The 25,436-nt window shown below is 26.6% G+C and overlaps 5 protein-coding genes across 5 annotated transcripts; 2 read left to right on the forward strand and 3 right to left on the reverse strand.

Moving 5' to 3' along the window:
• Window positions 1-1,221: 1,221 nt before the first annotated feature.
• LOC112686955 lies at window positions 1,222-2,823 on the reverse strand. The gene is made up of 3 exons (XM_025559454.1): window positions 2,399-2,823; window positions 1,534-2,263; window positions 1,222-1,455 (listed from the first exon to the last, which is right to left on the reverse strand). Exons 1-3 carry the CDS (start codon window positions 2,821-2,823, stop codon window positions 1,222-1,224), a joined length of 1,389 nt encoding a protein of 462 aa, XP_025415239.1.
• Window positions 2,824-4,758: 1,935 nt separating this feature from the next.
• On the forward strand, window positions 4,759-5,873 carry LOC112686997 (mitochondrial import inner membrane translocase subunit Tim22). Its single transcript, XM_025559501.1, has 4 exons — window positions 4,759-5,164; window positions 5,288-5,472; window positions 5,541-5,613; window positions 5,687-5,873. The coding sequence occupies exons 1-4, from the start codon at window positions 4,960-4,962 to the stop codon at window positions 5,767-5,769; spliced, it is 546 nt and encodes a 181-aa protein (XP_025415286.1). The 5' UTR covers window positions 4,759-4,959; the 3' UTR covers window positions 5,770-5,873.
• A 387-nt stretch (window positions 5,874-6,260) lies between these two features.
• Window positions 6,261-15,805, reverse strand: LOC112687027 (centrosomal protein of 135 kDa-like). Its single transcript, XM_025559546.1, has 18 exons — window positions 15,444-15,805; window positions 14,993-15,369; window positions 14,541-14,708; window positions 14,291-14,469; window positions 14,109-14,205; window positions 13,909-14,024; window positions 13,691-13,850; window positions 13,517-13,612; window positions 13,171-13,436; window positions 12,943-13,101; window positions 12,662-12,870; window positions 12,392-12,602; window positions 12,129-12,244; window positions 11,940-12,065; window positions 8,580-8,931; window positions 8,136-8,515; window positions 7,937-8,065; window positions 6,261-6,433 (listed from the first exon to the last, which is right to left on the reverse strand). Exons 2-18 carry the CDS (start codon window positions 15,285-15,287, stop codon window positions 6,409-6,411), a joined length of 3,084 nt encoding a protein of 1,027 aa, XP_025415331.1. The 5' UTR covers window positions 15,288-15,369; window positions 15,444-15,805; the 3' UTR covers window positions 6,261-6,408.
• On the forward strand, window positions 10,066-11,220 carry LOC112687028. The gene is made up of 2 exons (XM_025559547.1): window positions 10,066-11,120; window positions 11,179-11,220. Exons 1-2 carry the CDS (start codon window positions 10,262-10,264, stop codon window positions 11,181-11,183), a joined length of 864 nt encoding a protein of 287 aa, XP_025415332.1. The 5' UTR covers window positions 10,066-10,261; the 3' UTR covers window positions 11,184-11,220.
• A 5,818-nt stretch (window positions 15,806-21,623) lies between the features above and the next one.
• LOC112686935 (UNC93-like protein MFSD11) lies at window positions 21,624-25,436 on the reverse strand. The gene is made up of 9 exons (XM_025559432.1): window positions 25,350-25,436; window positions 24,428-24,597; window positions 24,178-24,354; window positions 23,199-23,467; window positions 22,980-23,105; window positions 22,732-22,921; window positions 22,187-22,322; window positions 21,979-22,109; window positions 21,624-21,714 (listed from the first exon to the last, which is right to left on the reverse strand). The coding sequence occupies exons 1-9, from the start codon at window positions 25,434-25,436 to the stop codon at window positions 21,699-21,701; spliced, it is 1,302 nt and encodes a 433-aa protein (XP_025415217.1). The 3' UTR covers window positions 21,624-21,698.

Raw genomic sequence — 25,436 nt, forward strand, 5'->3', positions numbered from 1 at the left:
AATACAAGTACAATTACTATTGTATATACCTACGTATAATAAATTACGTCTGTTAATATACACTTATTATTTTATGCTAATTTTTTATTATTTCATGTACATACAATTGCTATTATATACATTTATTACATTATATACATTGCTATTATATACTACCTACGTACAGTGGCGCAAACAAGGAGGGTGTTTTGGGTGTCTGGACATCCATCATAATTTTTTTTTTTTCCGGCTTTACGATCCATTGAGGATCTTTACCGCCAAAACTATCTCCTCCCATTTCTCTCTATCTTGCGCTATGATTTGCCAATTCGTCCTAACTTCTTGGCCTACCGCATTCCATATTTCATTTACGCTGTCTATCCATCTTCTTCGGGGTCTTCCCCTTGGTCTTTTCCCTGTTGGCGTCCAAGTCATTATTTCTTTTATCAGGCATCCTTTCGCACGCCACGCATGTCCAGCCCATTGCATTCTTATACTTTTAACGTATTGTACAATATTTTCTCTTTTGAATAGGTTCTCGAGTTGTGCATTCGATCTTAATTCCCATTGTTGGGTTTCGGTATTAAATACTGAACCATGTATTCTTCTTAAGATTTTCCTTTCAAATCTACTTAGTTTTTCTTCATCACCTTTAGTTGTGGCCCATGTGGCACATGCATACGTCAATACCGGTCTTATGTAACTTATATAAAGTTTTTCTTTGTCATTTTTTGATATCAATTTTGATTTAAATATCGTCTCCATTGCAAAATAACATCGATTTGCTGCATTCAGCCTCACATTAATTTCTTCGTGCGTAATATTATTGTTGTTTAGAGTTACACCAAGGTACTTAAATTCTTTAACTTGTTCGAATTCCTTATTTTCTACTTTAAGGTTGGAGCTATCCTCTGATCTTCTTGTTATTGCCATGTATTTTGTCTTCTCTTCATTTACTAAAAGACCCATATTTTTACTTGCCTTCATTAATTTCTTCAGATTCATTTGGACTTCTATTCTAGTATTTCAAGTGATTATTATGTCATCTGCGTATGCGAATAGTAGTCCTCTGTGAGGTGACCAGGCATCTCCGTTTGATATTTCACGTTCCATGCTTTCCAATGCCATGTTAAATAATATGGGTGACATGGCTTCCCCTTGTCTTAGTCCACTTTTGATTTCAAAAGCCATAGACACCTCATTCCCAAGTTTAACTTTACTATACGTTTCACTGTTGCATAATTATACCATTTTGATAATTTTCAAAGGGATCCCAAATGTCTTGAGCACCTCCCATAGTTTTTCCCTGTTCACGCTATCATAGGCCTGTTTATAGTCCACAAACACCATATGTAGGTCTTTTGCGTATTCATAATGCTTTTCCATTAATTGTCTCATTACAAATATATGGTCTGTGGTTGATCTTCCTTTTCTGAATCCACTTTGGTATTCACCTACAGTTTCTTCGGCGTATCTCTCTAATCGTTTTAATATTATTTATGATAGAACCTTGTATCCTGTATTTAATAGGGTTATCCCCCTGTAGTTTTTTACTTTTCTTCGATCTCCTTTTTTGAATATTGGGCAAATAAGTGTTTCTTTCCAGCTTTCCGGGAGCCTTTCTTCTTCCCATATTTGTAGAATTACCGAATGTAGTTCCCTTTCTACTTCTTGGCCTCCTATCTTCCAAAATTCAGAGTTAATCCTGTCTTCCCCTAATGCCTTTTTATTTTTCAGAGTGTGAATTGCCACTTTTGTTTCGTCCAGGCTAGGGGCAAGTACTTCCTGGTCTATTGTGTAATAAGCTCTAGTTTCTTTGTCGTTATTGTCATTATCTGGTATTTTATTAAGTAATTCTTTGAAATAATCTTTGAATTTGTTAACTATGATTTCTGGACCATATATCAGGGCACCATTTTCATCTATTAGGGATAGTATAGGCGGGATGAAGCCAGCTTTAATTGTCTTGCACCTTTTAAAGAATTCTCTTGGATTGTATTTATACCTTTCGATTTCTTCAATCTTTGCTTTTTCTAACATTCTTTTCTCTTTTCTGATTAACCTTGACACTTCTTTCCTTTTGATCTCAATTTCAATGATGTTATCAGGTGTGGGTACCTGGATTGCTTTAATTCTAGCATTGTTACGGTCCTGGATTCCTTGTTTACAACGTTCGTTGAACCATTTATTCTTTTTTGAGCTTTGTGTGAATTGTATTATGCTCTCTGCGGTTTCTGTTATTGAGTCTTTAACTATATTCCATTTGTCCTCCAATTCTTCAATACTAAATATAAAAAAACTTTTTTTTGATTTTAATTTTTCTTCTACTGTTTCCTGGTATTTTTTCCGTATTTATTCTTCTTTAAGATTCTCGATGTCAAATTTTCTAGTTGTTTTTGATTTTCTTTCATTATTCCACTTTGCTGCCATTTTACTCTTGAAGACTCCAATTACAAGATAATGGTCCGAATCTACATCTGCTCCTCTATAGCTTTTAACATTTGTAACATTTGATTTATATCTATTATTTATTAGTACATGGTCTATTGGGCTGGTGGATCTGCCACCTGGTGATATCCACGTATGTTTATACATATTCTTTCTGGGAAACTGCGTGCTACTGATATTCATTCCTCTGCTTATAGCGAAATTCATCAGCTTTATCCCGTTATCGTTACTTCTTTCGTGAAGGCTATGTTTCCCTACAACAGCTTTATATATTTCTTCCTGTCCTATTTGGGCGTTTAGGTCTCCCATTATTAACTTAACACAATGGTTTGGTAGAGAGTCATAAGTGTTTTCTAATGAATCATAAAAGATATTTTTCATTTCTTCGTCATCCATCATAAATTAACAGAAATTATTTCAAAATGATTTCATTACATTCGAAAAAATTTTTTTGAATGTATAATGTTCAACTACTGTCATATATTATTCATAAGATTTATTAGAACACATTGTAATACTATTATTATAATAGTAACTGCTATAATAGCAGTTGAATGTAAATCATTGTGTTATAACTTATAAATGTACATGAGGACTTTGTTTACTAGGCCTAAATGCAGATTTAGTTAGAAATAGTTTTCATTGAAAGGAAATGCGATCCAGTGGTCTTCTTTTCCACATTTAGGAAAGTATTCTTCAAAAGCTTCTATGAGCCCATTCAAATGTTGAATAACTTATTTTTTTATGTCTTGTGATAGGATCATATCAGTTTCACCGAGAAATCGTAGTGTTTCAAAAATTTCTGTTTGATTATTCTCAATACATGACTCCCAAAGCTCTAACTTTTTAACAAAAGATTCTACTTTATCAATATTATAACGATAATATTTTATCGCATTAATTACATTAAATCGCAGACTTTATATTGTAATAAGTACATGAATACAGGCTTTATTGTAAAGATTTTTTTCAACTGCACAAATAAAATATATGTTACAAGGAGGCTTCGCCTCACACTCTTTACGCTCATTTTATTGATTCTGATGAAGCAAATAATAAATCCAAAGACGTGGAAGTAGCCAACATCGGTTTCACTAACCTAATATTCAAAAATTTCGTCATGTTTATAATTTATTAATTTTTTTTTGATATTTAATAAACAGTCAAATCGTCTTTTATAATATTAAAGTGCACATGTTCGTTAGTTCCACAGCACATTTTATTGTTCCTAATGCACAATTAGTGTCCTACTGCACTTTAAAATAAAGCCTGCATGAATATTTCATTAATAGTTACATTTCACTTTCCGCCATTACTAACAATTTTTTTCGTGTACCCCAGATTGAGAACCGTTGGTATAAGGCAGGGGTGGCCAACCCAAATGATTTTGCGGGCCACATATAAAATTATATTTGTATTTTGCTCCAGTACAAAAAAATTTGGAGTAAACATTTTAAACAGGATTAATTATTATTATAAAATAAGTTTTGGTGTATAAATTATTTGAAATAAACAGAATGAATTATTATTGTTCTTATACCCGTATTTGAGGGGAGCGAAGGGGACATTCGCCCTCCATGGCTCGTATTTTTTTTAAATATAATACATTGGTTTATTAAAAATGTTATGTTTAACTAATTAGGAATATAAATTACTAGTCCATTATTATAATATGTTACCATTATAACAGAAACATGAGCTGTAGGTAATGAACTGTAAATTGTTTTAAAGTTTGTACCTATTGAAGAAAAATTAATTTCTTCCCCTCCCCCCCTCGAAAATAATTAAAATACGCCCTTGCCGTATTCTGAATTAATTCTTTCAAGAACTCTTTACATTGTCGATGCGGAAACGCATGTGATCAAATGTAATCCATTGTTTATATAACTAACAGAATAACATGGTTCGTCGACATATACTTGGGAACAAAGATTTTGTTGATGAATCAAACAGTTTGTTACGATTATGTTGTTAATAATACGGCTTCCGCGTTGTGCGGGCATTCCAGAATATTTTATTGGGACAAAAATAATTTTTTTTATGTAAATGTTTGATAATCTCGCGTGCCGCAAACATTCCAAAGTGGAATACATGCGGCCCGTGAGCCTTGAGTTGGCCATCCCTGGTATAAGGCATAATAAGTTATGAAGAGTTCAAATGTGTATTCCAAAGACCTTCTCGCAAAATGTTATCAATTCGATAGGCGTTCTTGTCAAGGTGGATATACATATATCCACCTTGGTTCTTGTCTTCGTGGTGTGCAATAAAATATGGTTAACATTCTTATCACATATTATCATCATTATCACAATGCTATCATATTTCCATCGGACTGACGTCTCTATGTTATTTATGTGCACGTTTGTTATTTAATTTGAATATTGTAATATTAAAATGTTTTCGAAAAATCGAATTATTGCGTAAGAAAATTTGTTTTTGTATGCTATTTTCAATGATCAACCCGCTTATATCTTAAAAGCATTGCTCACACTCGTATTAAAAATATTTTGGATAATTTCTGCTGTTGTAAAAATGTCCAATGAAGAGAAAACTAGTTTGTCACAAGAAGAAGTATTACATCAATTTGTTAATCGTATATTCAATAATGATCAATTTCGAGAAAAAATTATGATGCCAACTGTAATGGGACGACCGGTGATGAAAACAATGGAAGAAAAAACATTAGATACAATTACTGAAAGTTGTGCCTTTAAATCCATTCTAAGTGGAGTGATGGGTAACTTTCTAGAAATAAACAATTTTACGTTATTAAGTATTAGCTGCAATTTAAAATGATTAACACCGTATTAGTTCTTGCATGTATTAAGATTCATATGATTAACAAATCAAAATGTTACAGGATTTGCTCTCGGTGGAGCTATTGGTCTTTTTACTTCAAGTGTAAATCCTCAAATAAAACCACCGGGTCAGACAGAAACAGTTAGGGAAATATTACGTGAAATGAAAACCTCATCACTTGGTTATGCAAAAAACTTTGGGTTACTTGGCGCTGTATTCTCAGGCATTGAATGTACTGTTGAAACTGTATGGATTTAATAATAAAATAAATGTATAATTATTTTTAAAAATCTTTTGTTATATTCAATTTGCAGTATAGAGGTCAATCAGATTGGAAAAATGGTACTTATGCAGGTGGAATAACTGGAGGTTTACTAGGATTTAGAGGTAAAAAATATAATTTTAAACTATTGCATAAAAAGTATACAAAATAATAAATAATAAACATTTTTTTTTTTAGCTGGAGCCAAAGCAGGTATACTTGGTGCTTTAGGTTTTGCTACGTTTTCCACTGCAATTGATTACTATATGCGTAACTCATAAATATTGTTAAACATATTATATATTTGATTTATTATTAATTCTGTTTTTGTAAATAGAATGTAAGTAGCTTTTTTTAATAAAAATAGTAAAATTATTAAAACTAATTCTATAATGTACTTAAATAATTAAAACACAGGGCACATATCTTAAAAAATATTGTCTGGAGAAAAGGTGCTAAGAGTGCTGTCACATATTCTGTTAGACTATCCATGGATTATTTGTTGTTACTTGACAGATTTAGTGATCTTGTCCTGAGCACCAAATAAATCTAAATTTACATATTGTACAGTAGTATGCAAATTCTATTTTAATGTCAGCACAAATTACATAAAATCAGAGATATCAGTAAATTATTTTCATAAGTTTAAATTTTTAAGTCAGAAATTATTAAATAATAAAAGTTACACAATATTTTGTTTTATACAAGTTATACATTTGTAAATATATCAATAACTTAGGAAAACTATACATATAAAATTCAGTATACTACAAGTTAATATAAAAATATAAAGTATGCGTCCAAGTAAATTTAAAAAAATTTTAAATTTAAGTTTATTAGATGATAAAACTTATATTGATGTGTATTATGTAGAACTAAATCATAATTATGAACTGTATACAATTATCATTTGTAATTTACTATAAAGTTGTGCTGTGGTATTCCCTAAAAATAATAAAATTAACAGTATATTAATACTTAATTGTTTTGAGTTTAGAAAGAAATAATTTTAACAAATAAACACTAATATGTGTAACAATTATAAAAAATTTAACACACCTTATCTTAGTTTGAACTAGAGCAAGAGGTATTTAAAATTTAATAATATATTTTAGAAGTATTAAAGTGACTTATGTCTAATTTATACTATGTTAGTAACATTGCTGTTCCAACAACAAGACAAACTGGGTACTTGCGTATATACAATAATATATCTTGGAAATAAAAATGTTTATAAAAAATTTAGTAACAATTTAGGATCTAAATATGTTTTAGTCATAATTTTTAATAATTATTATAATTGTTTTAGTCTAATGAATGTTTGCATTGTATAAAAATGTTTTTTTTTAACAACAAACTGGCTGTTATAATAACAGAATAAACAATATTATTTTAAATAGATACTAATATTATATAATTATTATTAATATTTGAATATTGACTGAGTTCCTAATAAAATTATAATGTTGCCCAGAGCCTTGCAAAACCTTGGAACAACAATGATAAGTAGTTTAGTTGAGTAGCAAATGATTTACTAACTGATAAACAATTTAATAACTGAAACATGTTTAGTTAATGGTATAAGTACATTAGTAGTTGTTTTGGTGCAGTGAATGAGTTTTGTAAATAGTGGCACAACCAAGAAGAAGGGATTTGTGACCCCCAAAATATGTAGTTAATTTAATCTTACCCTCTTCTCCCAACCAAACATCTTCCAAAATTCAGTTTTTTTCAAATGTATAACCCCCTTCCAAAAAAATAAATAAACCCAGGTTGTAAAGTACACATTATATGTCATACAAAAATTATTATTAGTCTATAAAAAAAAAAAAATTAAATAACATAATAGGATTTATTACAACAGTTATTGTAGAAGTAAAAGAACTTGAAGAATCAAAGGAATTTTGGGATAGAAAATGAATTGAAAGAAGGGATACATTGGGACCTATAAATGTTTATATATATTCATTATTATTTATTTATGTATTCAGATACAAATTTAAACAATGTGTCTTCACTCCAACAAAACGACATCTAAACATTAACAAGAACAACTAATAAATTAATCTAAAATAATGCTATTATTATAGTTCACCTATTTATTTATTAGTGAGAAAAGTGCTATTCGGTCAGAAATATAGAAATAAATGGATCTATTAAATTACTAAATAACTAAATTATTCTGTTTATACACATTTATTTGCTAAATTACTTGCTACTTTACTAAACTATTAACATAGTGTGAACTGAACTTTATAGATTTTTTCATATCAAACAAAAAATAATGAAAGTACTTGTTATTAACATCTATATTCAAATTATTACTATAAATAAGAAAGGGACAACATTTACTAGAAGTTATTAATTTAACAAAATATATGTATTCATTCTGAATACTATAAATACTACCAGTTTTAATTTTAAATAAATATTTTATTATATTTTTACCTTTTAGCTTGTTCTAACTTTGCTTTTTCAAATTTTACATCATTTAATTGTCGTTTTAACGAGCTTATTTCTTTCTCAAAACTAGTTATTGTAGAACGACACATGATCAATTCATTTTTTGTTCTGTCCCTATAATATTTATAATTCATTATAGATAGATTTTGATATATTATTAAAAAACTAATTTATTTATCCTTACAGTAATTCTACAAGATTTTTTATTTCTTTTTTACTATCTTCTAATTGTTCTTTTAAATCATTTTTGTTAATATTTAATTCCATACATTCTTGTCTAGAATCTTTCAATACAGATTCTAAAGTAGATATTTTTGAACGTTCTCTTTCTAATTGTAAATTCACCATTGATAGTTCATTTGCTAATCGTAAACGTTCATCTTCAGCCTTCTGCTGTAAATTTTCAACATGACCTAACCGTTCATTCAAACTAAATTTAGCTGAATCAACCTTTGAGCATATATTTCTGCAAGCATCTAAGTCTTGTTCCAGTTTTGTAATATGATTGTTTCTGGAAGTTAACTGAGATTCCAATGAAACTATTTGATGGGTCAAATTGGATATCTAAAAAAAAACAAATCTACTTCTATAAACTACTAAAAATTAATTACGACTAATTTAGTATTACTTGAGCCTCATAACTTGATATAAGACCTTCTTTATCTATAAGTTTACGTTCTAAATCAGACAATCTATGTTCTTTTTCTCTAAGAAGCGTCCTGGAAGATTTAGCTTCACTTTCAAGACTGTGGTTATTGCTTTCTAACTGAGTGGCTTCACTGTTAAGGGCTTTAAACTGTTCTAATATTTCTTCCCTTTCAGATTCTTTTGTCTCAAGCATCTCTTCAACACGTCTAATTTCTAAAACATATACTTGCAACTGCATTTTTAAATCTTCGGCTTGTTTTTTTGATGCTTCCAATTCAGAGTGAAGAACTTTATTTTCTTGAACCACCATATCTAAATCATTTTGAAGCCGCCTTCATAGAAAAAACACAATTTATTATTAATAAATACAAAAAAAGTACAATATTGTATAAAATAATGCATAAATACAATAAGTGCAATATATAATAAAATATACTAATTATGACTACAACTATATTTTAAGATATAAAATTTAATTCAAGATTTTTAATTCTTATAAATATTATAACCAGGGTTCATAAGTTCATGCCTTAAAAAATGTCTAAATAAGCATGCATTTATGCACTTCAAATTGGCAAAATATGCTTTGAAATATGTCTTAAAAAGTTCAAAAATATGTTTTTATATGCACTAAATATGTAAAATTATACAGTTAAAAAATTCTTACTTAAAAAAATAATAAATCATTTTTGAAATAACATGAATTATCTAATGATTTTTTTTATAGCTATATTTTATTTTTTTATGTCGCAATTAAAAAAAATAATAGATATTAAATACTATTTAATACTATTCTTGAGCCTTCATGAACTGCGTACTCATGTACGTCTTTGTAATTAATTCATTTTAAATCTGAAACTTTTGAAAAAAATTTATTTATTAAATGCACGAGTATCAAAAAGATAAGAAAATAAAAGATAATACAATTTCTATTTTTATTTTTATACATATTTTCTGTTTAGATTTTTAATAGATTTTAATAGAATGTTGTATAATATACCTGATAAAATAGAAATATGCATAAATAAACCAAATATACAAAAACATGCCAAATAAGCAAAAATATGCAAAATTAGATTTCACATATTTAAACGTGGTACCTTGAAATAGATTTCTATGTTATCTAGTATTAAATACAACTTTGCAAGATTGATATGCAAATGCGTGAACTTATGAGCTCTGGTTATAACTAGAGCTGGGATTTCGATGCACTTTGCATTGTTTTTCAAAGCTTACTGTGCAATGCTCGTCTTGTCACAAATTGGTTTTATGTACATTTGAATGAGAATAAGAAAGTTTATTTTGCATTTTTTTGCATTTTTTGGCATTATTTAGTTTTTAGGTCATTTTCTTAATTTTTTAGGACATTTTAGAGTTTTTGGAAACCAAGTGCATGAATTTGAAATTTTATTTTAAGATTTTTACACCAACATGGTTTCTAAATAAATATAACAGATTATAAGTAGGTACTCGTAATTCGTATTATATTATCGGTTTGTCACCATTATCGAACAATAACCTCTACCCGTATTTTCTGTTAAATAATCTTAAATCGGTAAAATCGACGCCTGATGATATCGTTCGACGTTCAGTACGAGTTTTGTCGTGGTTAACACCGTTTTATTACTCAGGTTAATTTTTTTTTGGTAATTTAATATAAAAATGCCAAAAGTAAAATGTTCAACAGTGAGTCGACTACGTGCGTTTGTACAAGAATTTGGACATAATATTTTTTCTACCGACGGATTGGTGTTATTCTGTAAAATATGCAACGTAAAAGTTACTGCTGAAAAACGATTTGCCGTACAACAACATTTGTCAAGAGATAAACACATCAATGGAGTAGAACGGAGTAAATCACAAAACGAAAAAAATAATACACAAAGTTTTATTACAGACGTACCAAACAGGTCGGAATATTTTTTAGATTTAACTCGTACATTTTTGTCATGTAATATTCCGTTAAATAAACTCGAAAATCCTGCGTTTTCTAAATTTTTGGAAAAATATACCAATAAACAAACGCCTGATCGCTCCACATTACGAAAAAATTACGTCAGTATATGTTACGATGAAACGACGGACGCCAATGGTCGTTATATTGCCAATATTATGATAGGTATATTAGAAGTAGGTAACATAGGTAAAATGTTTTTATTAAATTCAGAAGTATTAGAAAAAACTAATCACAGTGCAATTGCCAAAGTTTTGGATAAGTCTTTATCAATATTATGGTCACAAGGAATAATACACGATAATGTCCTTTTATTTTTAAGTGACGCTGCTCCGTACATGGTAAAAGCAGCCACATCGATTCAAACTTATTATTCGAAAATGATACATGTTACATGCTTGGCGCACGCCTTGCATAGAGTTGCCGAAGAAATAAGAATACATTTTCCAAATGTTGACGAATTGATAAATAACTACAAGAACTTACTGGCAGACAACAGAATATCATTTTTATTTGAAAATCTGAAACAAGCTCTCGTGGTTCAGTGTAAAAGTTCAGAATGTACAGGTAAATAAATATACGATCTAAACGTATTAAATAATTTATAAAAATATTTTTTGTTCAGATTGAACGAAGTCCACGTCTATGAGATTAAGTCTATGTGTACAACTTTTTTTTTAGATTTATACTAAAACTATGTATTTACAGTTTACACTTGTAATAGATTTTTATAATACATTTTTTAAAACTTTTTATTGTAATTTATACTAAAATTATTAAAAATAAAAAAAATTTTAGTTCATAAAAGCAATTTTTTAAGGGCATTTTTCGGGTTTTTTTAGGGCATTATTTAGAGTTTTTAGGTCATAAAAGCATTTTTTTTAGGACATTTTTCGGGGTTTTTTAGGGCATTAAAATCCCAGCTCTAGTTATAACTAATAAAAACACAAATTTTAGAGCAGTTGTAATTTTAACCTTTGTAAAACTATAATAACTATATCCTCCAAAAATTTTAACGTAATTTCCAAACTTTTTTCAATTTTCCCACTGTTGTAAAAAAATTTATATTTGAGTCTAATTTAAGATTAAGATTTATAATATCACTAAACAACAATTTAATGGAAATTTACAATTCTAATAGTGTTTAATAGTAAAAATCAAATTTATTCAATATATCTCTTTTTATTTAGTATAGGTACTATAATATAATTATTAAAATGGAAACATATGGAAAAAGATAAAAAAAAAGGTAGATAAAGTAAAAAATAATTTGACAGATATTTAAAAAATGGGATAGAGATAGGTGGAAGGAAGTTTATGTTGCAATAATAGGCCTCACTTGTCTTTAAAAATCAATTACGATAATGATGATGTTATTTTACTTACTTCTTTTCTTTGAGTTGACTACTCTTACTACTTTCGATTAATTTATACTCTGATTTAATATTGGAAAGTTCTAGTTTTAGATGATCACATAACTTTTCAGATTCCGACTGAGAACTTAAAGCATTTCTGTGAATATCAATTAATTAGTGTCATAAATGTAGAATTGAAAAAAAATCTTCATTTTCTTACGTAATTTTTTTGGTAGCATCTCCAAGTTTTGCATGCAATAATTGAATTTGATTTTCTTTATCCATAATTAATGAATCTAGATGAGAAATCCGCTTGTTTTTTTTTTCCAATTCATTCTTAAATTTCAATTAATTAAACAATATTAACTGTAAATAATCTTTTAGATGATATATAAAGTATGAATAATTCAACTTCTAATAATATAAGACCTATTACAATTGTTATTAATATAAATATTGTTAAATAATTAATTTTGTACAAACTGTTAATGTATCTCGATGATGATCAATGGTAATTGTGTTATTTTGAAATTTATGTCTTTCTTGTTGTTCTTCGATCAGTTGATCATTAAGTTTATTATTTAAAAGTTTTAGTTCCTCTATCCGAACATGTGCTCGTTCTAATTCTTCTTCATTAGCATTTTGAGCAAACTGTGTAGACTGTAGTGCTCGTTCAAGTCGATCTTGACAACGCCTGATAATTATCAAATAGTTGAATGTAATAATTTATTCACCAATTAAAAAAAATCTTACTTTTGATCATCCATCATAGCTATATGTCTTTTTAATTCTGCTTTTAACTGAGAAACTTCCCTGAAATATTTATCTGCTTCTCTTTGCTTATTGTTATTATCCCAGGTAAGTGAACGTTGCTTTTCAATCAATTGATGTTTTTCATCTTCTAATTGTTTGATATATTCTCTTTCATTGTATTCATTACTCTCTACCGACTCTCTAGTTTTCTACACAAAACTTAATTAGCTGCCACAACAATATGTTAAACCATATAACCAAATATATATAATGTTACTTACTTTAAGTTGACAATTTAAGAAATCAACTTCTTTCTTCAAACTAATTATTTCTTCAGCAAATTCATCTTTTTCTCTTCTGAGCTTTAAAATGTTTTGTCTATCTGATCTTTCAATATCATCTCTTTTTATTTCTTCAATTTTTCTTTTTAAATCTATCACCTTAAAAACAATTCAAAAAATCTGAATGAAATAAAAGGAAAAATGTATTTCTAATTATTTTATAATTACTTCTGTATTATGTTGTTTTTTTAAACAGTTTATTTCATAAAGGTATTCGTCTCGCTCAGCTCTTAGTTTACTCACAGCAACTTCCAAATCATTTGACCTTTTTCCATGTATTAATGGGTCTAATTGAGATTTAATTAATTTTTCTAATTTCCTTTCATACTCTTTTCGTTCTGCATCAAAAGCTTTTCTAAGCTCTTCTGATGATACCATATTAGAACTGGTGCAATATCTATTTTCTTGCCATTTATTTGTTTTATCATTATTTTCTAATTGCATAACAACGATAAAAATAATTTAAAAATTTTAATATATAAATTATACTTATATATTTATTTGAATAATTTACTTGATTTTTCTATAATTTCTTCAAGTTGTAATATTTTTTGTGATTGTAAATGTTTTTCCTCAGATAATTTTTCTATTTCTAATATCAAATCACTTTCTAAAATATTAACAATGAGGAATAAATAAGTTAAAAATTCTTTTTACAAAATATATTTAGATTTAAACTGAAGCTCACCGATATTTTTAGAGTGGTTCTTATTTTCTAAAAGTAGTTTTTGATCATTAAGAGCTTTTTTCAATTTATTTTCATATTCACTTATTTTAAATTCAAGAGCTTGATTTTTTGATTTAAGTTCAACCAACTGTGTATTGTTTTCAAGTATAACACTTGTATCCTTAAAATCAAAATAATATTAAATACCTAAATAATCCAACCTAAAAATGATTAAATACCTTATCACAGTTACAATGATTTTTAATATATTCATTTAGAGAACGCTGAAGAGATTTTTTTTCTTCAGTTACTCTAGTAAGGTGAAAAATTGCTTCATTATGATTAGCCAATGCCTCTATATGTAACACAATACAATTACTTTTACATAAACTTGAAAAAAGTATTGGGTAATAAATGTATTATAAACATATTTGAATACCATCCAACTGCCTTCTAAGTATTTCATTATCAGCCTTGTTGTTTATAAAAGAATCCTTGTTATTTTTATTCACCTGGCACAGTGGATTCTTATTGCACTAAAAAATTCATAATATAGAATACATGAGTTACACAAGCAAATACACACGCTTTAATTTTCTTTACTTATATAATTATTATTACCTGACTTTTTGTATGTTTGATAATTTTATTTAATCTTACTATTTCTCGATTATATTCATCTACTTTTTGCTTTAAAAATTCATTTTCTTTACTTGAAGTTTCAGTATTTATTTCTTCATTATTACAAGTATTTAAATTATCAATTTGTATTGTAGGCCTAAAAGATTTAAAATTTTTATCTGAAACAAAAAAATAATATTGTGATCTCAATTTCTATTAAAAATATTAAATAAGTAAGAAGAAGATGTACTTTTAACTTCAATTTGAGGGATAAGAAATAGATTTCCTAATTCTAATAGTTTAGCATTTTTCAAAACAGCTTCATCTTCTAAATCTTTTACTTTTTGTGTAAGTTTTTCATTTTCTTGTGTCCATTCATTTTTTTCACATTCAAGAATAGAAACTTTATTCAAAATGTCTACAAATAAAAATATATTTATTAACATATTTTATAATTATAAATTATAAGTATAAGTTTTAATACATCAGACTAAAATTACATAAAATTGTTTAAATAATACTAAAACGATTTATAGTTAATATTAGTGCCCAAGTACAAAGTCCAACTACTTGGAATCCTTAAATAATTGAATACAAATTACAATTTATATTTATTAATTACTAAAAAATGTACTGGTAAATAATTCTTAAGTTTGTGTTTAATGTTTTTACTGTGGAAGTAAGAATTATAACAGGACTTACTATTTTCACTTTCTTGTAGTTTTTTTAGTTTAGTTTTCAACTCATTACATTCTTGTATAAGTGAGCAATTATCTCGTACATATGGAGTAGACTTTGCTTCTAAGTTTCTAGCAACCTGGAGAGTGTTTTGAGCGATATTTTTGTACTGCTTCAAGCTATCAGTTGTCTGCAATAAGTCTGCTACTAGTTGACTGACAAGGCCTATTGAATCAGATGGCATATATTGACGATAGCCAAGTGCATCCAATTGATATCTAATTGATTCAAACTGTTCATTATTTTCAGCCTGATTCATAATGGTATTAGTGCAAAATAAGTTCACTGTTCTGTAGATTTACATTTTATATTTACACATAATTTATTTGAAACGTTATAATCTAGAAAAAATATAACTTTAACGCATTATATTTTGTTGTATATAATTATGAAATAAATTTAATGCAACATTTACCTATAACATATTTACAATTTTGAAAAGTTTTGCTTATTTGATAACAGAATTAACAAAATAACGTCCATTTTGATATTGATAAATAAAATCATTGATAAGAAAATTAAAACTAGAAACAAGTGGTTGGTAACATAGGTGGTCACATTGATTGTTTAATCTATCTCTTCACTCTAATATTAAAATAATTCCCTGCGATGCGATTGGTCGGAAAACTTTTTAAATCCCGTGGAGAGTTATCATAAATATATATTTTATTCGGTAACTGAAATATCAAGATCTATACGCATATTCATACCTTTTTTTTTAAATTCTATGCCAGTCTATTAAATATAATAAATTATACACTTATGTAACCTTCAACTATTGTTAAGACACTTAACTCTGTAAGAGTACTATTATTATGTTTGATTATTTTCAATTACACTACGGTTTGCCCTCTGCTATTTCATTTTTTTATGTACATATAAATGTTTTAAATATTTATTATATTGGTTTTTATACGTTTGACACCATGCATCGATTGTTAGTATAGTACCGTAAGTATGGTGCCATAGTATTTTTAAGAAAACAATTAGGTGGGGGTCTCCTAGATAGCGAACGCCATTGACGCACAGACTTCTATACTAACTAGATAAGGTACTGTCGATATTTACCAAGGTTATGAATAGGGTCCGGATTTGTATGCACTTAAAAACCTTAAAATAGTATGCATTTATGCATCAAAAAACCTTTAAATATGCACTAGATATGCTCTTATTTTTTTTAAAAAATATGCTCTTACCCAAAATATATGCATTATAATTTTTTTTTTAATTTTTTCTTTATATATTATTAAATAATAATTAATACAACATAATCAAACAAACTTAATTTTTTTATTACCGGCACTGCGACATCAACTTACAACATTAATTAAAGACAAAAAATGTTTAAAAATTACATTAAATTAATAAAGTGCACTTTAGTTAAAAATAATAATAAAAAAAATGTATTTAATTCTTTTATACCAATGAAGACAATTTATATATATAAAAAAAACAATTTAAACAAATAAAAACATTTTAATTACCTAATAGATATAAATCGATATTTACTTTTTATAAAAAGAGTTAACAATAATATACTCTTCCATATGTTCAGGTGTCATATTTATTCTTCTATCACTTAATATATGTTTATATAGACTGAAGGATCTTTCCACATCTACTGACGTCAACGGTGCATATTTCATATTTGCCACAGAGCAAGGATTGAAATTTTCTGGAATCTGTATTTCATTGTTACCTGATATAACTAGTCCGATTTGTTCTAGTACTTGAAATCCTTTATTTTTTTGATATAACTGAGATATTTTATTTTTTATGATAGAACCTTTGTCACCTTGTATATTTGATAGTTCGGAAATTATATTTTTCGTAATCTCTAACGATTGTAGTAATGTCAATTTAGTATCTTCTAAGTTTGTGATTGCCCGAATAAGTCCAGAAAAGTTAATTTTTATAAATGTTAAATCATTTTTCACTGTAGTCAAATTGAACATTTTTTTACAATTATCTACACTTGCTGAAGAATCATTATCTAGTTTTTCTATTACACTTTTAATACCTTCATAGTTATTTGCATTAAATATAACTGCCTCTATCCATGTCCCCCATCTTGTAATAACTGGTTCCGGGGGCAATGGTAAACCAGGTAGCATTTCTTTATATAGTTGAATACGAGAAGGTGACTTTAAAAAAGATTTTTTTACATTGTTAATTAATTTATTTACATCGGGGAATAACTCTCTTACCTTTTCTGCTACTCTGTTTAATATATGTGCTGCGCATGTTACATGGATGATATTTGGGTAAAACACTTTTAATGCATTTCCAGTTTTAACCATATATGGCGCTGCATCTGATAAAAACAATCTTAGGTTTTCGTCATTTCCCCCAGCGGGCCATAATATTTTTAAACTATCGTTAATAAAACGAGATACGGTAGAGTGATTTGTTTTTGGCAGTTCTTTACATGCTAATAGATACGGTTGACTTGGTGTATCACATTCTAAAACGCCAACTAATTAATTTGCTATATAACAGCCGTTTGTATCAGTTGTTTCGTCTACAGCAATCCAAATATCTGAATTTCCAATAATTTCTCGGATTGCATTTATAACATTATTGTAACATGGATCAAGATAATTTTTTCTAAGTGTACTTTCATCGGGAATATGCTTACCTGTGTACTTTTCCAAAAAATTCTTGAATTCGGGAATTTGAAGTTTATTCCATGGTATATTAGCGACTATCAAAGCTGAACAAAGATCCTCGTTAAAAATGTTACCAGATTTAGGTTTTGCGTCCAATACAAATAATTGTTTTTTGTTATCATTTGCTTTACGATTTAAAGCACTTTTATGCAAAGCAGTATCAACGTGTTGTTGTATTTGAAATTTTTTGGTGCAAACGATTTTTTTGTCACACAATTGACAAAACACTACAGAACCGTCCGTAGTAAAAATTGTGTGGTCTGTTTTATTATACAATGCAATCCAATGTTTTATTAAAATTTGAATATTACTACGACTTTTCGGCATTTTAAAATTTACGAGTGTAAAAAAAATTATTAAAGAAATTTGTTTATATACGGAATGCGGATTACGAAATTATATTTATAGGCGATTACCGACTGGCGACTACAGCACGACGCGTGACGATTAAATACCAACTAAATGTAAAACAACAAGAGCCACGATGCAGCGTGTTTATCCAATATAAGACTTAAAATCACGATAATAATAATAATAATCATGCTAAAAATATAATTGTATGAAGGAAATTTATATGTAACTGGTCTTCATTGTTGTCGATCGATGTGTTTCGATAAGCAAGATATGGTTTTAATACAAATTAAATATTTCCCCACAATACTTCATAAACTCATAAATCTAGTTTCTATAGTGAAATATAAATAAAATAACTATTATGTACCAAAATATGCTTTATTATGCCAAATTCTTCAAATATGCTCTCAACCTTAAAATATGCATTTATATGCAAAATAAACTTTTTTCTATAGATTCTCTGCTACACAAATCGCTCACATTTCTTACTCCTGTTGAACTGCATACACTCATTACAAATATGTAAATGCATAAAAATCCGGACCCTAGTTATGAAGCTTGGCTTATCAGTTTCCGCCATTTTGTCGGTTGGCAAAACATTGAACATTACATTTAGTCCTGTGCAGCATTACATTGAATATTCTTTTACAATTGATTATTTATTATTTAATAGAAAATTGTTTTTCACTCGTACAAATATCTTTTAAGCAATAAATTTTCTCAGGACCATTTAGAGATATTTTTCTCTAAAATTCGTTAGCGTTTTGGTTATAATAATAACCCTAATGTAATATAATTTAAATCATCTATGAAACAGTTGTTTTTTAAAAATTCCATCTCTTCATCTTACGCTGGTAACTGTATTGAAATGCACAACAATAGTGTTGAAAGTATATTTGAAATACGCTGGTCAAAAATAAATTCTGATGATTTATTAAACATTGAATATGAAGAAGAATCAAATCTTTCAGATTTTTTGATAGGTGAGACTGACCAATCCAGAATTATCAAGGATAATATTCTTTATTATATTACTGGTTTTATTGTTAGAAAGTTACTTAAAATAATTGATTGTTCAACATGTGTAGACAATTTTATAGAACAATCAAGTGAACATAACTATAGTCATAAACATGTCTTTTCTGTATTGACTGATGGGAAAAATGGAGGTGGATTATTAAAGAGTTCAAAAAATGTTATGAAATTATTTAAATATATTGGAAATTCTTTAATCAAATTAACTAACAATTTTACTTCTCATATATCTGGTTTATCTGCAAAAATTATGAATATAATTTCAATATCTTACAAAACATGACATGTTCCGATCATTCATTTTTAGAAAATCATAAATTAGATTTAGTAACACTAATCTGTAACGAATATTTGAAAATACGTCTACATCATGTTGCCAAATCAAAAACGTCATCTATTGTTAGAAACGGCGACAATTAACCAAATTAGTATTATTTAGTAATATGTGATTGTATACTGTGTATGTTTTAATAATAAACTAATATGTATATATTTGTGATAAACATTGTTTTCTTTTTTCTTAATTATATTTTGTTTAATCCTTAAATTTTCACATTATTTAAATCTGATTTAATAAAGAAATATCAAGGAAATAATTATTTGCTGCATATAGAATAATAGATTTTGTTGCCAACCGACAAAATGGCGGTTGTTCACCTTATCAGCTTTACTCATAGCCATGTAAATTATATAGTAATTACTTATCTAGTGTAGTGTTGTAAGCGAGTAGTATTTAGTATATATATTATTATTATTATTATAACTATTATTATGAATGTATACATAACATGTACGCGTAGGCATTAGTCCTTTATGTGGGGAGTAATGCAAGTAAGCATTTTTGGATTAACCGGACGCCTCTCGCCGTCCGTATAACCAGTCATATTGTAACCAAGTACATAAACGGTCAATAAACGAACTCATAATAGTAATTTGTTCACGAGTCTTAACCATTTTTTAATCCTTTACTTTATTCGAAGTGCGAACTTACAAACGTTACATAGTGTCGACGGACTCAAACGAGTTTAACGGATCCGGCCTATAACAGTAGTATAGAAGTCTGTGCTTTGACACCGAAGGCGTATCAATTTTCCACCCGTATATTATCAATAGTTAATAATTATCACAAGTAGTAACCGTGGTAGTATTGCATGATACATTGTACCATTAATTATAGAATAGAATAAATTATTCTATAATCAATGATAAAACTAACGACATTAATTAAACGATAAGCAATACTGCACACAATGAAAACTAGACACGTCCGAACACAATGACTGTCGAGACAAGACTGACCCATAAATGTTAATAATATTATTTGTAAATTTGGAAAAATAAAACAAAGAAGATTAAACTTTATTATTTAATTTTAAAAATTAACAATTTCATGATTAATAATGTTCTAATTTTAATTATTTTGTAATTGTGTATTATCTTTTTGCCCTTTTTCTAAACATATACTTCTTAATCATTTTAATTCTTAGTTCCTAAAAATTTAAAAACCAAAACTTATTTTAAAATATTCTTTAAAAAAAAAATAATAACTATAATAAGCCATTATTAAAATGATTAATATTTCTACATAATTTTAAAAGTGTCAATATTTTCAAAAAATGTAAATTCAAAAAATGATCTTTATTCATACATAGTATTTATAATCAATGACTTTACTAACATTTTACTGTATTAAGATCTTTCAAATGTCAACAAATAAATAAATAAAGAAGTTTAACAATAAAATAAAATATGATTGTTAATTGTACATCCATGACACAACAACATTTTATTTAGAACACTGATAATTATAATAAAACAAATAATGAATTAGAATTTTAAATTTGATAATCTACATGTTTTATTGTTTACAGATAATAATAGAAAATATAATTTTTCTATTTAATATAAATTTTTTTATAATTTGGATTTAATACTATGTTATTTTATTCCCAAATCACTTTCAATAAAAACTGAGCAATATAGTTTTTTGCTAAGTTGTTCTAACTATAACTTTTTTATACTTAACATTAAATTTTAAACTCAATATTTTCATAGATAATTGACTTTAATTTATGATAAATGTTATTTATTATATAACAAATGGTAGAAACTAAAATAATATGTATATACATTTCTAAAAATGCAGTGAGTTTTACAAGAACACATACTCAGGTAATTCAATTTAACTAACTTCTAAGATAAATGGATTGGTTTAACATTGTTAAAGCTTGAAATTATAAATTAAAATTAATCATGAATATAAATTAATTCACCAAAAACATTAATTAAAAAGATAAGACAAGTAATATAGTTAGGCTTCCAAAAATATAATACATTTTTGGCAATGTTTTTTGTGGGTGGGTAAAACTTAATATTAAACTCTTAGTCAAAAAAAAAAATTTTTGGTACGACAGTCTTTAACATTAAATAATATTATTTTATGGAATACATTTAAAATTTTTTGTTTGATTACACTGATATTGATTCAAGAAAATCAAATCAAAATTGTATTTTTACTGTTTTCTTTATAAATTCTTTGTCTATCTTTTAATTCATATAATAAATACACAAATAACTTGATATATGATTGAATTTAATTAATCCAATGAAGATTAAAATTCTTTGTATCTAAACAAACAAAAGTAGCAAAAGTAGTAAAAATAATAAATTCACATATATAAAATTAAGTAAATTAATTTAATTAATAAATTGATTTGGCACTTAGAATATGTTATAAAATACTGGAATGTACATAAATACTGTTATGGTTATATAAAAACTTTTTTTAACAAAATAAATAACACAAAATTAATTAAAATTGGAATATAATATTACAATGTAATATTCTGATATTATAGCAAAACACAAATATGTTTTTCTGATTTTTCTTACCGATTATCAATAGATTTATCCACTTTGAAGAAAGAAAATGTACCCATAATTAATGTAATCACTAATAATGTAAGTTGCACATACATCCCAAAATGATTACAGTAAAAGAAACTAACAGCAGCCGCTATTGACTAAAATATATTAAAATGAATATAAAACAGTAATTCAATAATATTTTATAATTAATTATTGAACAAAAAATATATACCTGCATAAATTTGAATAAGGCCATGGCAGGAGCACTGTTTTCAGAATACCTTTGTCCAATTACATTGTAAATTTGGGTATTAAAACAACTATCTCCAAAACCCAATAGGAAACTGCACAAAATTGCTAAATACTGACTAAATAAAATAAAAATTAAATGGTAAGATAACTATTTTGGATGAAATTAATTTTGTATATTATTTATCGTCGTTGACACGAAAAAACCTCCAATGTGCCAAATTTATGATTTTGAGAAATTGGTATCCCTGAATTCAGAAAAAATGGGGGATGATTTTGGTAAAATCTTCAATGTGCTATCTCCATTGTAGAAGTAATGAAAAACGATAAATAAATCCTCTCATGTGTTATTAACTATAAATCGTTTATGAAATTTTTACTTTGATTTTTTTCAGTATATTGGTTTATATTTTTTAAATTTATTTTCATTAATCACACTTTGTGTATTTTTAAAACGTTTTTCGTCCCTCCTGAAAAATTAGGTTTTAGTACATTGGAGATTTTTTCGTGTCAACGACGATATATTACTTTGGTTCAATTAAAGATATTGCACTTGTATCACCAAATGGGGAATCATCTGGAAGGTTTATAAATATCAAACCATACGCAATAATATTTACAAAAAAACCTAATGCAACTACAGCTGAATGACTAAATCCCTTAGATTCTATGTTATTATCAGAAGTCTTTTTTCCCAAAATGCTGAATAGAAATCCACCTATGAAAAATTTGAATATATATTCTAAATGTTGGAAATAATTGCTGCATATTCTAACCTATAATTTCGCCAACTCCAATTAATATTCCAGATAAACCAACTAGTTGTTTACTGTTTGGTCCTAATGCTGTGGTAAATCCAATGCTTGAACTATAAACACCACTATAAAATGACAAGTGTAAACCAGTAAATGTTATTAAGATTATCATCGAACTATACTCAAAATTTAAACTTATATATATATAATAAAACATTATTTGTAATATTTTCTACTTACCAGTAAAAAAAAATGACATATTTAATAAGCACATATCTTCAGTAAGAAAAAGTGACATGGAATTTTTTATTTCTTGAATGGGATTTAAAGTTTCTCCTAGTTCGTTTTCAGCTCCCTCAGAACTTACAGGAGATCGTAAAAGTAAAAATAATAATGTACCCAAGAAACATACAGCTGTAAGAACAGTGAACACTAATGTTCGAGTTTTTTCATCTAAATGGGTCTTATCATAAAGAGCAAAAAATACAAATGTATTTCCTAGAAACATACTAAAAACAAAAACAAAAATTATATATAATTAATATACTAAAATATAACAATACAGTGATACTAAATATTAAAATATTGAAGAGCAACATAGAAAAACCAAAATATTGTATAAAATTAATTTAATTTTAAATTATTATAGACTTTTTTAATTTTATTTAAAGTTTTGGTGTTATTAAAATTGTTTATTGGTACCAAAAAAGAAAAATTGGTTTGACACAATAGGGAATGCAAATGTATATATTATTCTTATACATTTTATAATTATGTATACAATGAGAATAATTTAAAAATAATTTTTCCTCTCTTTTTTCCAAATTCTTTATCCCCTAAAAACTCCACCCTAAATAAATTCACAATAAATTTCATTATCTAATCCGTTTTCAAAATATAAAGACAATGGGCTTTATAGTTTTCATGTAGAATAAACATGTACATTTTGCACTTAATAAAAATATTTTTAGAAAAAGAATAAGCTTTGAAATGTAATAATGATGGTAATATAATAATAGTAATGTTAAATTTTTGATTAAAAGAAAAATAAATTTAAAACTATGTATAACTTAAGTATATTATTACTATAAATAAAAATTTAAATAACAAATAATCTTTAAGACATAAAGTACTGCAGTATAAATATAAATTATAGTATGCATTCAATATTGTATACATATAATTATTTAAAATATTATGCCAAACAAATAATAAGTACCTCATTTGTAACAATGCCCAAAATACTCCTGAGTTTCTGGACATTGTAGATGAATCAGAATTTAATGTTAAATATGTTCCTTGACCAGTCCAAATAACTGAAGCACCAAAACCGACAATTGCAGACATTAAATAAAGTAAATATGTTGCAGGCCAGAGAAATGAAACTAAAAACATACTAAACAAAATTTTGTTATTTAATTTAATTAAATAATAAGATATCAATATACTGTGTGTAAGTAAATACAAACGTGTAACAACATGCTCCTATAAACATGGCTATTCTAGACCCTGCATAACTAATAACTGATGGAGATATCCAATTGCATAATGCAAATACAACATAGATAATGGATAAACTAGTATATCCATCACCAGTAAATGATGGATAGTCATTTTGGATACTCTTCAGTATAGTTTTCTAAAAAAAATAAACAACACAATATAAAACAATATTCAATAAAAATGCTAATACATTTTGATACATTAAAGTAACATTTGATTTATTTATAAAGTTTATTAAGAAATTATTCAACTTAAACCATTAACTATTAAAATACCAATTAGGTTATTTTTAGTTATAATTATTGAAAAAATATTTTTTGAATTAATATTGTTTGTCATTTGAACCAAAAATAATTATAATCTAAAAATCTTTTAGACAAATAAAATAAAATGTAATGACATATTTTATAATTAATGATAGTAATTTTTATTTATACTTACTACTGAATAGTAAAGCTTCAATATTATTATTGTTTATTATTACTATTTTTTTAATAAAAAAAAGGTAGTCATGTTTCACTTTTCAAAATTATTTATAACTATTTTAATAATTAAATAAAAATAAAAAAATAATTCTAAATATATACCTAATGTTATCTCCATTAATTCACATATATTTTAAAGCAATTATTAATTATTGCCTTTGAACAATTATTTTTAGTAAAGGTTCTTGAAGTACCTACTGACATTAAATATCTTAGATATTAAAAAATGATAGTTAATTTTCATAGAAATATGTTCATACTCAAGAATAATAAGAAAACTTTAAATTCTTTTAATAAAAATAAAATATACAAAAACAAATCTCCTAATTTTAAACAATAAGTTAATAGCTCAGTAAAGATTCAATGTTTTCAAACCAAATACACTCAATTCCTAATAATATACCTCAATATTTCCCATTGTTTGAAAAGCAGTAAAAACAAACATAAATGCTAAGCCAAGGAGGCTAACATTTAAGAGTCTTTTGTCCAT

This window comes from Sipha flava, unplaced genomic scaffold, assembly GCF_003268045.1.
Source record: "Sipha flava isolate LNK unplaced genomic scaffold, YSA_version1 32_pilon_pilon, whole genome shotgun sequence".
Taxonomy (NCBI): Eukaryota; Metazoa; Arthropoda; class Insecta; order Hemiptera; family Aphididae; genus Sipha; species Sipha flava.

Coding starts and splice junctions, on each gene's coding strand:
- LOC112687028 (XM_025559547.1), top strand. CDS start 10,262: ATGCCAAAAGTAAAATGTTCAACAGTGAGTCGACTACGTGCGTTTGTA.
- LOC112687027 (XM_025559546.1), bottom strand. CDS start 15,287: ATGAATCAGGCTGAAAATAATGAACAGTTTGAATCAATTAGATATCAA. Junction 14,470..14,540: donor CCCTCAAATTGAAGTTAAAA/GTACATCTTCTT, acceptor TTTTTGTTTCAG/ATAAAAATTTTAAATCTTTT. Junction 8,066..8,135: donor AAAAATCTTGTAGAATTACT/GTAAGGATAAAT, acceptor TAAATATTATAG/GGACAGAACAAAAAATGAAT.
- LOC112686955 (XM_025559454.1), bottom strand. CDS start 2,823: ATGGATGACGAAGAAATGAAAAATATCTTTTATGATTCATTAGAAAAC. Junction 2,264..2,398: donor AAGAGTAAAATGGCAGCAAA/GTGGAATAATGA, acceptor TTTTATATTTAG/TATTGAAGAATTGGAGGACA. Junction 1,456..1,533: donor AAAAAGGAGATCGAAGAAAA/GTAAAAAACTAC, acceptor AAACGATTAGAG/AGATACGCCGAAGAAACTGT.
- LOC112686935 (XM_025559432.1), bottom strand. CDS start 25,436: ATGGACAAAAGACTCTTAAATGTTAGCCTCCTTGGCTTAGCATTTATG. Junction 24,355..24,427: donor ATAGGAGCATGTTGTTACAC/GTTTGTATTTAC, acceptor AATTTTGTTTAG/TATGTTTTTAGTTTCATTTC. Junction 22,922..22,979: donor TGGAGTTGGCGAAATTATAG/GTTAGAATATGC, acceptor AATTTTTCATAG/GTGGATTTCTATTCAGCATT.
- LOC112686997 (XM_025559501.1), top strand. CDS start 4,960: ATGTCCAATGAAGAGAAAACTAGTTTGTCACAAGAAGAAGTATTACAT. Junction 5,165..5,287: donor CATTCTAAGTGGAGTGATGG/GTAACTTTCTAG, acceptor AAAATGTTACAG/GATTTGCTCTCGGTGGAGCT. Junction 5,614..5,686: donor AGGTTTACTAGGATTTAGAG/GTAAAAAATATA, acceptor TTTTTTTTTTAG/CTGGAGCCAAAGCAGGTATA.